We start from the raw sequence: 13869 nt of genomic DNA on the forward strand, positions 1-13869 counted from the left end.
TATGAGCCCCTTCCAGCAAATGCTGATAGGGGCTCATGGGAATTGTAGTCCATGAACATCTGGAGGACCACAGGTTGAATACCCCTGCTTTAAAACATCCGCCAACCCACCTTGGATTTTATGCACCTTCCCACAGAATAGCGGAGCTGCTCACTGACTGCTCTCAGACTGTGTATCTGGCGCTCCCTGGCGGATGCTAGACACGGTCCAAGGAGAGACTCCACCTGCCTCAAGAAATCTGGTCTACACACCAGCACGTCAGATCTGGTGAAGGGTAAGCCAGGAGAAGCAGAAAGGGAATCATTGTGTATCACGGGGCCGTGGCAGAGGCCCATGGAATGAAGTTCACTGGTTGGTCATCGGTGGTACTACAGGCATTATCCAGTGCTTAGAGCTCCAATTCAGGAAACTGTAGATGACCAGGATGAGAATTGCATTTTTCAACAATTCCAGGCTATGCTTTGAATATTAGGGGGGGGGGGGAATGTTAAAGCAACCCCCCCCCCCAAACCGTCTGATGCTCAAGACCAGTTTGGGTTGCCCAGCAAATGGCCAACAACTGCTTTAGTTGTTAAATTGTTCATTCAGCCTGGAGAAAAGGAGGTTGAGAGGGGACATGATAGCCCTCTTTAAGTATTTGAAAGGTTGTCACTTGGAGGAAGGCAGGAGGCTGTTTCCGTTGGCTGCAGAGGAGAGGACACGCAGTAATGGGTTTAAACTTCAAGTACAACGATATAGGCTAGATATCAGGAAAAAAAAACTCACAGTCAGAGTAGTTCAGCAGTGGAATAGGCTGCCTAAGGAGGTGGTGAGCTCCCCCTCACTGGCAGTCTTCAAGCAAAGGTTGGATACACACTTTTCTTGGATGCTTTAGGATGCTTAGGGCTAATCCTGCGTTGAGCAGGGGGTTGGACTAGATGGCCTGTATGGCCCCTTCCAACTCTATGATTCTATGATTCTATGATTCTATGATTCTATGATTCTATGATTCTATGATTCTATGATTCATTTTGGGGAGAGAATGCAGCTCTTGGTTTTGACGTGTTTGTTTCAAAGGTGGGTAAGACTCCACTGTAGTCCAATAAGGTGCACAGGAGCCTGCCTGATGCTGTCTTCAATCAATCAAGCTTTATTTCTCAGTCATTCAGAGCAAAATTCAGGTACAAATATGCCTTCTTTATTTCTCTGTAGCAACCAGAAAACTGAATCCACGAAGGCAGATTAAAACAAGCATGATTTCCCCCACAAGCCTCCACCTATTTGCAAGAATGACAATGTGCTGAAACTAAACTAAACAGCCATTGCATGGATCTAGTGTCCCTCTTAGCCTGTTCTTTCTCCCCACCCCACCCCAAAAAAATACAACTTGGGCTGACAAGTTCATAAACAAAGTGCTGTATTTTCCTCCATGTCCACTTGGTCCTTCCAAGCCAACGTCCTCCAGGAGTTTTATGTCCAGAACTTCATTCCTGGGCATAAAATGGCCAGATTTAGTTTGGGACCTCCTATCTGAAATCACTCCAAGAGCTAATTGCCCCACTGGGAGGCCTACTGAAGCCCATCACTACATGTAAGTTTCCCCAGCTGCACAAATAGCTGTTTTGAGTCAGGAGAATGGTGTGTACAGAGAGACTTAAGCTCCCTCTCCTCTGGGACACAGCCGCAATCTGCTCATACCTGGGAATTAAGTCCTGACCGTGGAATTCTCTGGGCATATCTGGTCAAGGGGACTGGGGCAGACAGGTGGGAGATGGAGAGATGAGGGCTTTGCAGCACTGGGGGAGGCACTCTGTCAATAGCTTCAAGGAGGACAGGAGGAAGGCAGGTGTGGCATTACCACTGAGGTGTGGCAGAGCTCAAATGGCCCTCAGTTTTACTCATCCAAAAGACCTTCGTGGGGGAAATTGATATTAAGGAGGAGGAGTGTTTCTACAAGTTTGCAACACAGGGAGCCAAGAGAAGATAACAGCACTGATTGACTCATGTCTATGGTCTTCTACAGCCTTCTCCACACAATTACAATGGCAGGATTTGAAAAACATTATTTTGAGGGAAGGAGAAAAGAGTACGATGGACCGGATGAATAGACATTAATTAGCAATGTCTGCAGTTGGTCCTTTTGTGAAAAGCAGGAGTGAGGACTGTCCATCTGGAGGATGGTGGCTGAAAGAGCCCTGAAGTCACGGTTGGCTTATCGTGACCCTGGAGGGTTCTCCAGGCCACAGACGAGATGTTTTGCCTGAAGGACCTCCAAGTACCAACTAGGGCCAATATTCTGAGCTCCCAAGATTGGAGGAGAACAGGCTAGCCTGGGCCAGCCAATTTAGGGACACACCGTAAACGCAGGGACAGCCAAAGAAGATCTGATCCAAAATTCAGTTGACCAGTATATACCCTAAAAACAAACTACAAATTGCAGCCCAAAATGGGGAGACGCGTCTTCTTAACACGACATCTGCCTTCATTCACAGTCTCAATGCAGCTACAAATTATTGTTGCAGTAATCTTTATTGGAGCAGCAGACATGTTCGTAGCGCTGTCCGCTCGTGGGCAGTATCCCTTTCTTTCCACAGGTCCTCACAGTGTCAACAAAGCAACTCAGCACTTTCCTTTCCAAGACGTTACCTAGAGTGGGGAAGACAAGGGGCAGCTTGGCGTTACCACTGATGTTAACTGCAGAAATACCCATCATTTCAAGAGGAAACATGCCCATTTGCGGGAGCACAGGCAGGATCTCTTCTAGCAAGAGAGAGGCTAAGGGCCCGGAGTGAAAAGGGAAGGCAATGCAACAGAGTCCCTAAATGTCATTTTTCCCTGTTTGGAATAAGATAAAGGTAAAGCTATCCCCTATGCAAGCACCGAGTCTCACGTGGGGATTTCTATGTTTTTACTATCGTAACCCACCGCGAGACAGTTTTTCCGGGAAATAAATCTAAGCAATAAATAAAGTAAAATAAAATAAAAATGCAAGCTCCTTTCCGTTTACACCACAGTGAGCCAAAGCAGAGCGAATGCACAGCAGGGAAGATTCCTACCTGAATAGAACTTCATGGCCATGCAGACGGCCCCGTTCATTTGGCACGTCTTCCCTATAGGGATGCAAGGCTGGCCTGGTTTCTCCACAGTGCAGGATTTGCACTTAATAGCAGTGACTGTCAAACACAGAAATGAGGACTTCAGAAACCATCATGTTGAGGTCAAGGAGGGCATGGTGTGTCAGTGTCATCCGGACGATTGATATTGCATTGAGGAGTCATTTCTCTCTTACTTAAGAACAGGGATAGATCGGCAGCCCCCGATTGTGTGAAAGCTCATCTGGGTTCTTTATTGTCCTCCTGACATTCCCAGGGGACTGTAACCCTGACTAAACGGGTCCTTTGTCTTCCAGAAATGCAGGTTAATAGGAGGAAGGGGTTGTGTTTCATAATCAATTGGATTTCTCACTTGGGCAACCGGGGGCAGATTGCAGTAACAATATAAGGACATGAATCCTAGAATCAGAGAGTTGGTAGGGGCCATACAGGCCATCTAGTCCAACCCCCTGCTCAACGCAGGATCAGCCCTAAGCATCCTAAAGCAATATGAAATCAGACTAAGAACTTCCTCCGACTAAGAACTCCCTGCATGGGCTTGGTGGCAGCAGAAGCAGCAGATGGGGCTGGTGGCTCAAGGCCTGAATGCAGGGAGAGCCTTCAGCCACCAGCCCGTCTTCTGCTGCTGCTGCTGCCGACCTTTTGCAGGGAGTTCTTAGGGGCTTTTCGCACCGGGATCTTTGTAGCAAATTGGTTGCTGAATGAAAAATCGCCATTTAAAATAGTGGAATTCGTTGTTATGCATACCTGCCTTTGTAGTGGAATCCAGTTGCGTTTTGTAGCGTTTCCCACAGGCTTCCGGTCTCGGCAAAAATCGGTAGAAAGGAAGCACTCTTGCCAAGCTCGTCCCGCCCCTGGCCGTCAAGCAGCCAATGGGCAGCCGTTAGCATGCTCCCAAACAGCCCCTTTCCCTTTTAGAAAGTTTTTTTTTTTAAAAAACCAGACCCATTGCAACGAATCTGTGTTGATTCGTTGCAACGGAGAGACCCATCCAGCTGCCTGGTGTGTTTGAGCTGTCATTTATTCATTGCCACGCTCCCTCCGAGTGAAAAAAAAAAATCCCCCCTCCTCTCACGGGCCCGATTTTCGGCTGAAAATCCAATGGGCAGCCGTTAGCATGCTTCCAAACAGCCCCTTTCCCTTTAAGAAAGTTAAAAAAAAAACCAGACCCATTGCAACGAATCTGTGTTGATTCGTTGCAACGGAGAGACCCATCCAGCTGCCTGGTGTGTTTGAGCTGTCATTTATTCGTTGCCATGCTCCCTCCGAGTGAAACCCCCCACCTCTCACGGGCCCGATTTTCGGCTGAATGAATGTGTCAAAAATAAAGGGAAAATACATCAGCAAACGGGCTTCTCTTGTTTGTGCTTAGTGACTGAAGGGGAGGGACTGAAGCCGGGGAAGCCTCTAAACAGAGGCTCGCTGGTGCGTTTATCCCCGCTCGCTCGGAGAAAAAAAAATGGCGATCGCTTCGCCGGAAGATCAGAGGAGAGAACCAGGGGGAGGGACTTTGTAGAAACCGCAACAATGTTAACGCACAGGTCTTTTTTGCTAGTGTTGCAGATTGGTTGCAGGAGTGTATCGCTTTCCGGAGGGTGAATCCACTTTTGGGGATTTCCCTGAAAGCGCTACAAGGAAGCGCTTTTTGCAGATCGTTTTCAGGTGTGTGGCAGATTGTCAACGACGTTGTGCATAACGGCAAATCAGTAGCGTTTTCAATTGGCAACCATTGTGCGATTTTGAAGGCGTGCGAAAAGCCCCTTAGTCTGAGGAAGAGTGCTTGCACTCCAAAGCTCACATTTTTGTTGGTCTTAAAGGTGCAACTGGACTCTGGTTTTATTGTGCTGCTCCAGACCAACACGGCTACTCATTTGAATATAAGCATATGGGCATTCCCATACATCCCCTCCTACAGGACTCCTCAAGTCGGCTGTGAAGGTGTGAAGGTTCAAGGGGGTGAAGATTCCGTGACGGTTCAAGGGGGTGGCAGGTTACAGTGGATGAGCGATAGGGTGGGAGTGCCCTGCATAGTGCAGGGGGTTGGACTAGATGACCCAGGAGGTCCCTTCCAATTCTATGATTCTGTGGGGGGCGGGGGTAGCGGACCTACTTTTAATCAAATTCGAGGCCAGTAATGCCACATCATTCCCTGCTTTGAGGTCTTACCTCACTGCTCTCTGGCACTTACTGTCAGCATTTTTCCCTGAGCCCCATTCCAGTACCTGACATCACTTATGATGGGTGACAACTGTACGAAATGCTAGAGCAAGCTGATGTGGACACAGAGTTTGGCTTGCTGAGCTCATAGCCACAGGGTTTCTCTAGCCTTACCTTTTTGCTGCTGAGACTTACCTGGTTGGAGGCAGAGGAAAACACAGGCTGTCAGTAAGCAAGCCTGAGCCATGTGTGACCCCCAAAACCCCACAAGGAAGCTGTGCCCCATTGGATAGCCTTCAGGCAAGAAGAACCGACCCCTCTTGAGACAACAGCCAACCGGTTGATGCCCTGTCTACGGTGGCCACGCAGGACAGTCAGGTCAGCTTGCTGGCAGCAGAAGAGACTCAAGATCAGTCAAGAACCAGCTGTTATATAAGGCCAGGAGGGACCTGATTGGCTCCTTCAGTCACTTGAATGAATTCGCTGGACCTGAAAGCTGAACTGATGACCCTTCCAGCCATCTGTAGAGATTACGCTGCAGAATCTGGCCAGCGATTTCCGCTGCTTGCCAGCTAATCTGGCGATAGGAGACCAGATATATTGTGTGTGCTTCATGAATTCGCTTCTTTGGAAGTTTCTGAGCAGAGGCTAGATAGTCATCTGACAGAAATGCTGATTTTTTTGAACTTCGGCAGATTGTGAGTGGGTGGGCAGGAAGGGATGTTTCAGTGTGTCTTTTGTGGCCTTTTCTTTGCATACCCAGGGAATTGCTGATCGCCACTGTGGGATGGTAGGTGCATTTCCTCCAGGCCAGGCTGGATTCTGAAGATTTTTGGTGGGGGAATCACTTGGGCATGAAACTGGGGTCACTGTGGGTGGGCAGGTAGTTGCGAATTTCCTGCATTCTGTGGGGGTTGGACTACTTGACCCTGGAGTTTCCCTCCAACACTCTGATTCTATTCTGTGCTTCTAGGTCTTCATATCCTGGTGACAGAATGCACTGAAGGTTCACCCGCTCCTTAGGAAGGCTACAAAGATCTGTTCAAATGAGTAGCCGTGTTGGTCTGAAGGAGCACAAGAAAATCAGAGTCCAGTGGCACCTGTAAGGCCAACAAAGATTTATTCAAGGCGGGCGCATAGGCACACTTTGACAGTTTTATTTCTGACATGTCTTTGTAACCTACAAATGGGTTCGAGGGGTCTGATTGGCTGGTTTGGCAGGGAATTATCATGTGTCTGTGTGTGGATGCTGTGACACAGTTTACTAATGTAACAGGATTAACTTTTGCTTATATATTCCCACTGTCACGATGGCCAGCTCATAGTCTGAGGAAGAGCGCATGCACTCGAAAGCTCACGCCTGGAATAAATCTTTGTTGGTCTTAAAGGTGCCACTGGACTCACATTTTATTGCACAAAGAACAGTGTGGCTGAAAGGTCCAGCCAAGCACCTCAGAATTCTGGCACAAACAGCTTCGGCTTATATGTCATTTGTTGTGCTATGACTTCTGAAGCTCAACACAGACCTCTAGAGGGGTCGCTTCCACACAGCACCTCTCTTCAGGTTTTGTGGGGGGTTTTAGGAATCTCTACCTGATGTGCCTATTCCAAATCAGAGGCCACAGATATACACAGCTTTAAAGGCTACTGTGTCCTTAGGCGGAACGAGCCTTGGATGGACATGGATAGATATCTCTGTAATCAGCTCCATCTCCTGCTGGGCTCATGTGGGCATCCTGGTTTGGAGCGCTTGGCTGCTGGCCCTGCAAGTTCCCATCTCCTTATCAGGCCGTTCCCAAATGTTCCGCTCCATGGCCACTTATGTCCCTTTCAAAGATTCCTTCCGTAAAGCAGATCAGCAGATCGTGGGGATGTAGTTAATTAGAAGAAGAGTTGGTTCTTATATGCTGCTTTTCTCTCCCCGAAGGAGTCTCAAAGCGGCTTACAGTTGCCTTCCCTTTCCTCTCCCCACAACAGACCCCCTGTGAGGGAGGTGAGGCTGAGAGAGCCCTGATATTACTGAAGAAGAAGAGTTGGTTCTTATATGCTGCTTTTCTCTCCCCGAAGGAGTCTCAAAGCGGCTTACAGTTGCCTTCCCTTTCCTCTCCCCACAACAGACACCTTGTGAGGGAGGTGAGGCTGAGGGAGCCCTGAGATTACTGAAGAAGAAGAGTTGGTTCTTATATGCTGCTTTTCTCTCCCTGAAGGAGTCTCAAAGCGGCTTACAGTCACCTTCCCTTTCCTCCCCCCACAACAGACACCCTCTGAGGGAGGTGAGGCTGAGCGAGCCCAGATATCACTGCTTGGTCACAACAGCTTTCTCCGTGCTGTGGGGAGCCCATGGTCACCCAGCTGGCTGCATGTGGGGCAGGAGCGGGGAATCAAACCCAGCTCGCCAGATTACAAATCCGCACTCCTAACCACTACACCAAACTGGGATTGAGATTGTTGTTAATCATGCTTCAAAACTTATTCTCTAAACTGGGAGGAGGAAGAGGATGGGGGATCAGGGCTTTGTGACTCAGGGAAGACTTCGAGTTAGCACGCATTTGAACTCGAGGAAGCCCCATAAGAACACATTGAAAAGGTCATCATACGCTATTCAGAAAAAAAGATTGTTATCCAAGGGACCAGTTAGATGTGTGTCTGCGCTGTATTTTAACTTTTGCAAGTAGCTCAAAAGCAACTGGAAAATATACTGACCACATGGAATGGATACAAGGCAGGATAGGTGCACAAGGAATTGCCTTCCTGCTGTTTTCTAGTGCTCCCCCCCCTTTAAGTGCTTTAAAACAGGGGTAGTCAACCTGTGGTCCTCCAGATATTCATGGACTTACAATTCCCATGAGCCCCTGCCAGCAAATGCTGGCAGGGGCTCATGGGAATTATAGTCCATGAACATCTAGAGGACCACAGGTTGAATACCCCTGCTTTAAAACATCCTCCAACCCACCCTGGATTTTCTGCACCTTCCCACAGAATAGCAGAGCTGCTCACTGGAGCAATCCAAAGATCACTGGACTGGAACTTGCTGGCCCTCCTGTTCTCAGACTGTGTGTCTGGCGCTCCCTGGCAGATGCTAGACACAGTCCAAGGAGAGACTCCACCTGCCTCAAGAAATCTGGTCTGCACACCAGCAATTCAGATCTGGTGAAGGGTAAGCCATGAGAAGCAGAAGGGGAATCATTGTGTATCACGGGGTCGTGGCAGAGGCACATGGAATGAAGTTCACTGGTTGGTCATCGGTTGTACTACAGGCATTATCCAGTGCTCAGAGCTCCAATTCAGGAAACTGTAGATGACCAGGATGAGAATTGCATTTTCCAACAATTCCAGGCTATGCTTTGAATACTAGGGGGGGGGGATTTAAAGCAACCCCCCCCCCCAAACCCTCTGATGCTCAAGACCAGTTTAGGTTGCCCAGCAAATGACCAACAACTGCTTTAGTTGTTAAATTGTTAATTTTGAGGAGAGAATGCAGCTCTTGGTTTTGACGTGTTTGTTTCAAAGGTGGGTAAGACTCCACTGTAGTACAATAAGGTGCACAGAAGCCTGCCTGATATGCTGTCTTCAATCAATCAAGCTTTATTTCACAGTCATTCAGACCAAAATTCAGGTACAAATATGCCCTCTTTATTTCTCTGTAGCCACCAGAAAATTGAATCCACGAAGGCAGATTAAAACAGGCATGGTTTTCCCCACAAGCCTCTACCTATTTGCAAGAATGACAATGTGCTGAAATTAAACTAAACAGCCATTAATAATTTGAATGCCTCTGTTAGCCTGTTCCTTCTCCCCACCCCACCCCCCCAAAAATACAACTTGGGCTGACAAGTTCATAAACAAAGTGCTGTATTTTCCTCCATGTCCACTTGGTCCTTTCAAGCCAACGTCCTCCAGGAGTTTTATGTCCAGAACTTCATTCCTGGGCATAAGATGGCCAGATTTAGTTTGGGACCTCCTATCTGAAATCACTCCAAGAGCTAATTGCCCCACTGGGAGGCCTACTGAAGTCCATCTCTACATGTAAGTTTCCCCAGCTGCACAAATAGCTGTTTTGGGTCAGGAAAGTGGTGTGTACAGAGAGACGTAAGCTCCCTCTCCTCTGGGACACAGCCGCAATCTGCACATACCTGGGAATTAAGTCCTGACCGTGGAATTCTCTGGGCATACCTGGTCAAGGGGACTGGGGCAGACAGGTGGGAGATGGAGAGATGAGGGCTTTGCAGCACAGGGGGAGGCACTCTGTCAATAGTTTCGAGGAGGACAGGAGGAAGGCAGGTGTGGCATTACCACTGAGGTGTGGCAGATCTCAAATGGGCCTCAGTTTTACTCATCCAAAAGACCTTCGTGGGGGAAATTGATATTAAGGAGGAGGAGTGTTTCTACAAGTTTGCAACACAGGGAGCCAAGAGAAGATAACAGCACTGATTGACTCATGTCTATGGTCTTCTACAGCCTTCTCCACACAATTACAATGGCAGGATTTGAAAAACATTATTTTGAGGGAAGGAGAAAAGAGTACGATGGACCGGATGAATAGACATTAATTAGCAATGTCTGCAGTTGGTCCTTTTGTGAAAAGCAGGAGTGAGGACTGTCCATCTGGAGGATGGTGGCTGAAAGAGCCCTGAAGTCACGGTTGGCTTATCGTGACCCTGGAGGGTTCTCCAGGCCACAGACGAGATGTTTTGCCTGAAGGACCTCCAAGTACCAACTAGGGCCAATATTCTGAGCTCCCAAGATTGGAGGAGAACAGGCTAGCCTGGGCCAGCCAATTTAGGGACACACCGTAAACGCAGGGACAGCCAAAGAAGATCTGATCCAAAATTCAGTTGACCAGTATATACCCTAAAAACAAACTACAAATTGCAGCCCAAAATGGGGAGACGCGTCTTCTTAACACGACATCTGCCTTCATTCACAGTCTCAATGCAGCTACAAATTATTGTTGCAGTAATCTTTATTGGAGCAGCAGACATGTTCGTAGCGCTGTCCGCTCGTGGGCAGTATCCCTTTCTTTCCACAGGTCCTCACAGTGTCAACAAAGCAACTCAGCACTTTCCTTTCCAAGACGTTACCTAGAGTGGGGAAGACAAGGGGCAGCTTGGCGTTACCACTGATGTTAACTGCAGAAATACCCATCATTTCAAGAGGAAACATGCCCATTTGCGGGAGCACAGGCAGGATCTCTTCTAGCAAGAGAGAGGCTAAGGGCCCGGAGTGAAAAGGGAAGGCAATGCAACAGAGTCCCTAAATGTCATTTTTCCCTGTTTGGAATAAGATAAAGGTAAAGCTATCCCCTATGCAAGCACCGAGTCTCACGTGGGGATTTCTATGTTTTTACTATCGTAACCCACCGCGAGACAGTTTTTCCGGGAAATAAATCTAAGCAATAAATAAAGTAAAATAAAATAAAAATGCAAGCTCCTTTCCGTTTACACCACAGTGAGCCAAAGCAGAGCGAATGCACAGCAGGGAAGATTCCTACCTGAATAGAACTTCATGGCCATGCAGACGGCCCCGTTCATTTGGCACGTCTTCCCTATAGGGATGCAAGGCTGGCCTGGTTTCTCCACAGTGCAGGATTTGCACTTAATAGCAGTGACTGTCAAACACAGAAATGAGGACTTCAGAAACCATCATGTTGAGGTCAAGGAGGGCATGGTGTGTCAGTGTCATCCGGACGATTGATATTGCATTGAGGAGTCATTTCTCTCTTACTTAAGAACAGGGATAGATCGGCAGCCCCCGATTGTGTGAAAGCTCATCTGGGTCCTTTATTGTCCTCCTGACATTCCCAGGGGACTGTAACCCTGACTAAACGGGTCCTTTGTCTTCCAGAAATGCAGGTTAATAGGAGGAAGGGGTTGTGTTTCATAATCAATTGGAATTCTGACTTGGGCAACCGGGGACAGATTGCAGTAACAATATAAGGACATGAATCCTAGAATCATAGAGTTGGTAGGGGCCATACAGGCCATCTAGTCCAACCCCCTGCTCAACGCAGGATCAGCCCTAAGCATCCTAAAGCAATATGAAATCAGACTAAGAACTTCCTCAGACTAAGAACTCCCTGCATGGGCTTGGTGGCAGCAGAAGCAGCAGATGGGGCTGGTGACTCAAGGCCCGAATGCAGGGAAAGCCTTAGAGCCACCAGCCCGTCTTCTGCTGCTGCTGCCGACCTTATGCAGGGAGTTCTTAGGGGCTTTTCGCACCGGGATCTTTGTAGCAAATTGGTTGCTGAATGAAAAATCGCCATTTAAAATAGTGGAATTCGTCGTTATGCATACCTGCCTTTGTAGTGGAATCCAGTTGCGTTTTGTAGCGTTTCCCACAGGCTTCCGGTCTCGGCAAAAATCGCTAGAAAGGAAGCGCTCTTGCCAAGCTCGTCCCGCCCCTGGCCGTCAAGCAGCCAATGGGCAGCCGTTAGCATGCTCTCAAACAGCCCCTTTCCCTTTTAGAAAGTTAAAAAAAAAAAAAAACCAGACCCATTGCAACGAATCTGTGTTGATTCGTTGCAACGGAGAGACCCATCCAGCTGCCTGGTGTGTTTGAGCTGTCATTTATTCGTTGCCACGCTCCCTCCGAGTGAAAAAAAAAATCCCCCCCCCTCCCACGGGCCCGATTTTCGGCTGAAAATCCAATGGGCAGCCGTTAGCATGCTTCCAAACAGCCCCTTTCCCTTTAAGAAAGTTTAAAAAAAAAAAAAAACAGACCCATTGCAACGAATCTGTGTTGATTCGTTGCAACGGAGAGACCCATCCAGCTGCCTGGTGTGTTTGAGCTGTCATTTATTCGTTGCCACGCTCCCTCCGAGTGAAACCCCCCTCACGGGCCCGATTTTCGGCTGAATAAATGTGTCAAAAATAAAGGGAAAATACATCAGCAAACGGGCTTCTCTTGTTTGTGCTTAGTGACTGAAGGGGAGGGACTGAAGCCGGGGAAGCCTCTAAAGGCTCGCTGGCTTGCTGGTGCGTTTATCCCCGCTCGCTCGGAGAAAAAAAAAATGGCGATCGCTTCGCCGGAAGATCAGAGGAGAGAACCAAGGGGAAGGACTTTGTAGAAACCGCAACAATGTTAACGCACAGGTCTTTTTCGCTAGTGTTGCAGATTGGTTGCAGGAGTATATCGCTTTCCGGAGGGTGAATCCACTTTTGGGGATTCCCCTGAAAGCGCTACAAGGAAGGGCTTTTTGCAGATCGTTTTCAGGTGTGTGGCAGATTGTCAATGACGTTGTACATAACGGCAAATCAGTAGCGTTTTCAATTGGCAACCATTGTGGGATTTTGAAGGCGTGCGAAAAGCCCCTTAGTCTGAGGAAGAGTGCTTGCACTCCAAAGCTCACATTTTTGTTGGTCTTAAAGGTGCAACTGGACTCTGGTTTTATTGTGCAGCTCCAGACCAACACGGCTACTCATTTGAATATAAGCATATGGGCATTCCCATACATCCCCTCCTATGATGGGTGACAACTGTACAAAATGCTAGAGCAAGCTGATGTGGACACAGAGTTTGGCTTGCTGAGCTCATAGCCACAGGGTTTCTCTAGCCTTAACTTTTTGCCGCTGAGACTTACCTGGTTGGAGGCAGAGGAAAACACAGGCTGTCAGTAAGCAAGCCTGAGCCATGTGTGACCCCCAAAACCCCACAAGGAAGCTGTGCCCCATTGGATAGCCTTCAGGCAAGAAGAACCGACCCCTCTTGAGACAACAGCCAACCGGTTGATGCCCTGTCTACGGTGGCCACACAGGACAGTCAGGTCAGCTTGCTGGCAGCAGAAGAGACTCAAGATCAGTCAAGAACCAGCTGTTTTATAAGGCCAGGAGGGACCTGATTGGCTCCTTCAGTCACTTGAATGAATTCGCTGGACCTGAAAGCTGAACTGATGACCCTTCCAGCCATCTGTAGAGATTACGCTGCAGAATCTGGCCAGCGATTTCCGCTGCTTGCCAGCTAATCTGGCGATAGGAGACCAGATATATTGTGTGTGCTTCATGAATTCTCTTCTTTGAAAGTTTTTAAGCAGAGGCTAGATAGTCATCTGACAGAAATGCTGATTTTTTTGAACTTCGGCAGATTGTGAGTGGGTGGGCAGGAAGGGATGTTTCACTGTGTCTCTTGTGGTCTTTTCTTTGCATACCCAGGGAATTGCTGGTCGCCACTATGGGATGGTAGGTGCATTTCCTCCAGGCCAGGCTGGATTCTGAAGATTTTTGGTGGGGGAATCACTTGGGCATGAAACTGGGGTCACTGTGGGTGGGCAGGTAGTTGTGAATTTCCTGCATTCTGTGGGGGTTGGACTACTTGACCCTGGAGTTTCCCTCCAACACTCTGATTCTATTCTGTGCTTCTAGGTCTTCATATCCTGGTGACAGAATGCACTGAAGGTTCACCCGCTCCTTAGGAAGGCTACAAAGATCTGTTCAAATGAGTAGCCGTGTTGGTCTGAAGGAGCACAAGAAAATCAGAGTCCAGTGGCACCTGTAAGGCCAACAAAGATTTATTCAAGGCGGGCGCATAGGCACACTTTGACAGTTTTATTTCTGACATGTCTTTGTAACCTACAAATGGGTTCGAGGGGTCTGATTGGCTGGTTTGGCAGGGAATTATCATGTGT

At 48.2% G+C, this 13869-nt stretch overlaps 2 protein-coding genes across 2 annotated transcripts; both read right to left on the reverse strand.

The window, feature by feature from the left end:
• Positions 1–958: 958 nt before the first annotated feature.
• On the reverse strand, positions 959–5797 carry LOC143831569 (uncharacterized). Its single transcript, XM_077324650.1, has 3 exons — positions 5445–5797; positions 3036–3152; positions 959–2625 (listed from the first exon to the last, which is right to left on the reverse strand). Exons 1-3 carry the CDS (start codon positions 5533–5535, stop codon positions 2483–2485), a joined length of 351 nt encoding a protein of 116 aa, XP_077180765.1. The 5' UTR covers positions 5536–5797; the 3' UTR covers positions 959–2482.
• Positions 5798–9080: 3283 nt separating this feature from the next.
• Positions 9081–13009, reverse strand: LOC143834529 (uncharacterized). The gene is made up of 3 exons (XM_077331346.1): positions 12829–13009; positions 10741–10857; positions 9081–10330 (listed from the first exon to the last, which is right to left on the reverse strand). The coding sequence occupies exons 1-3, from the start codon at positions 12917–12919 to the stop codon at positions 10188–10190; spliced, it is 351 nt and encodes a 116-aa protein (XP_077187461.1). The 5' UTR covers positions 12920–13009; the 3' UTR covers positions 9081–10187.
• Between the last annotated feature and the right edge of the window lie 860 nt (positions 13010–13869).

The sequence above is a fragment of the Paroedura picta genome, chromosome 3, assembly GCF_049243985.1.
Source record: "Paroedura picta isolate Pp20150507F chromosome 3, Ppicta_v3.0, whole genome shotgun sequence".
NCBI lineage: Eukaryota > Metazoa > Chordata > Lepidosauria > Squamata > Gekkonidae > Paroedura > Paroedura picta.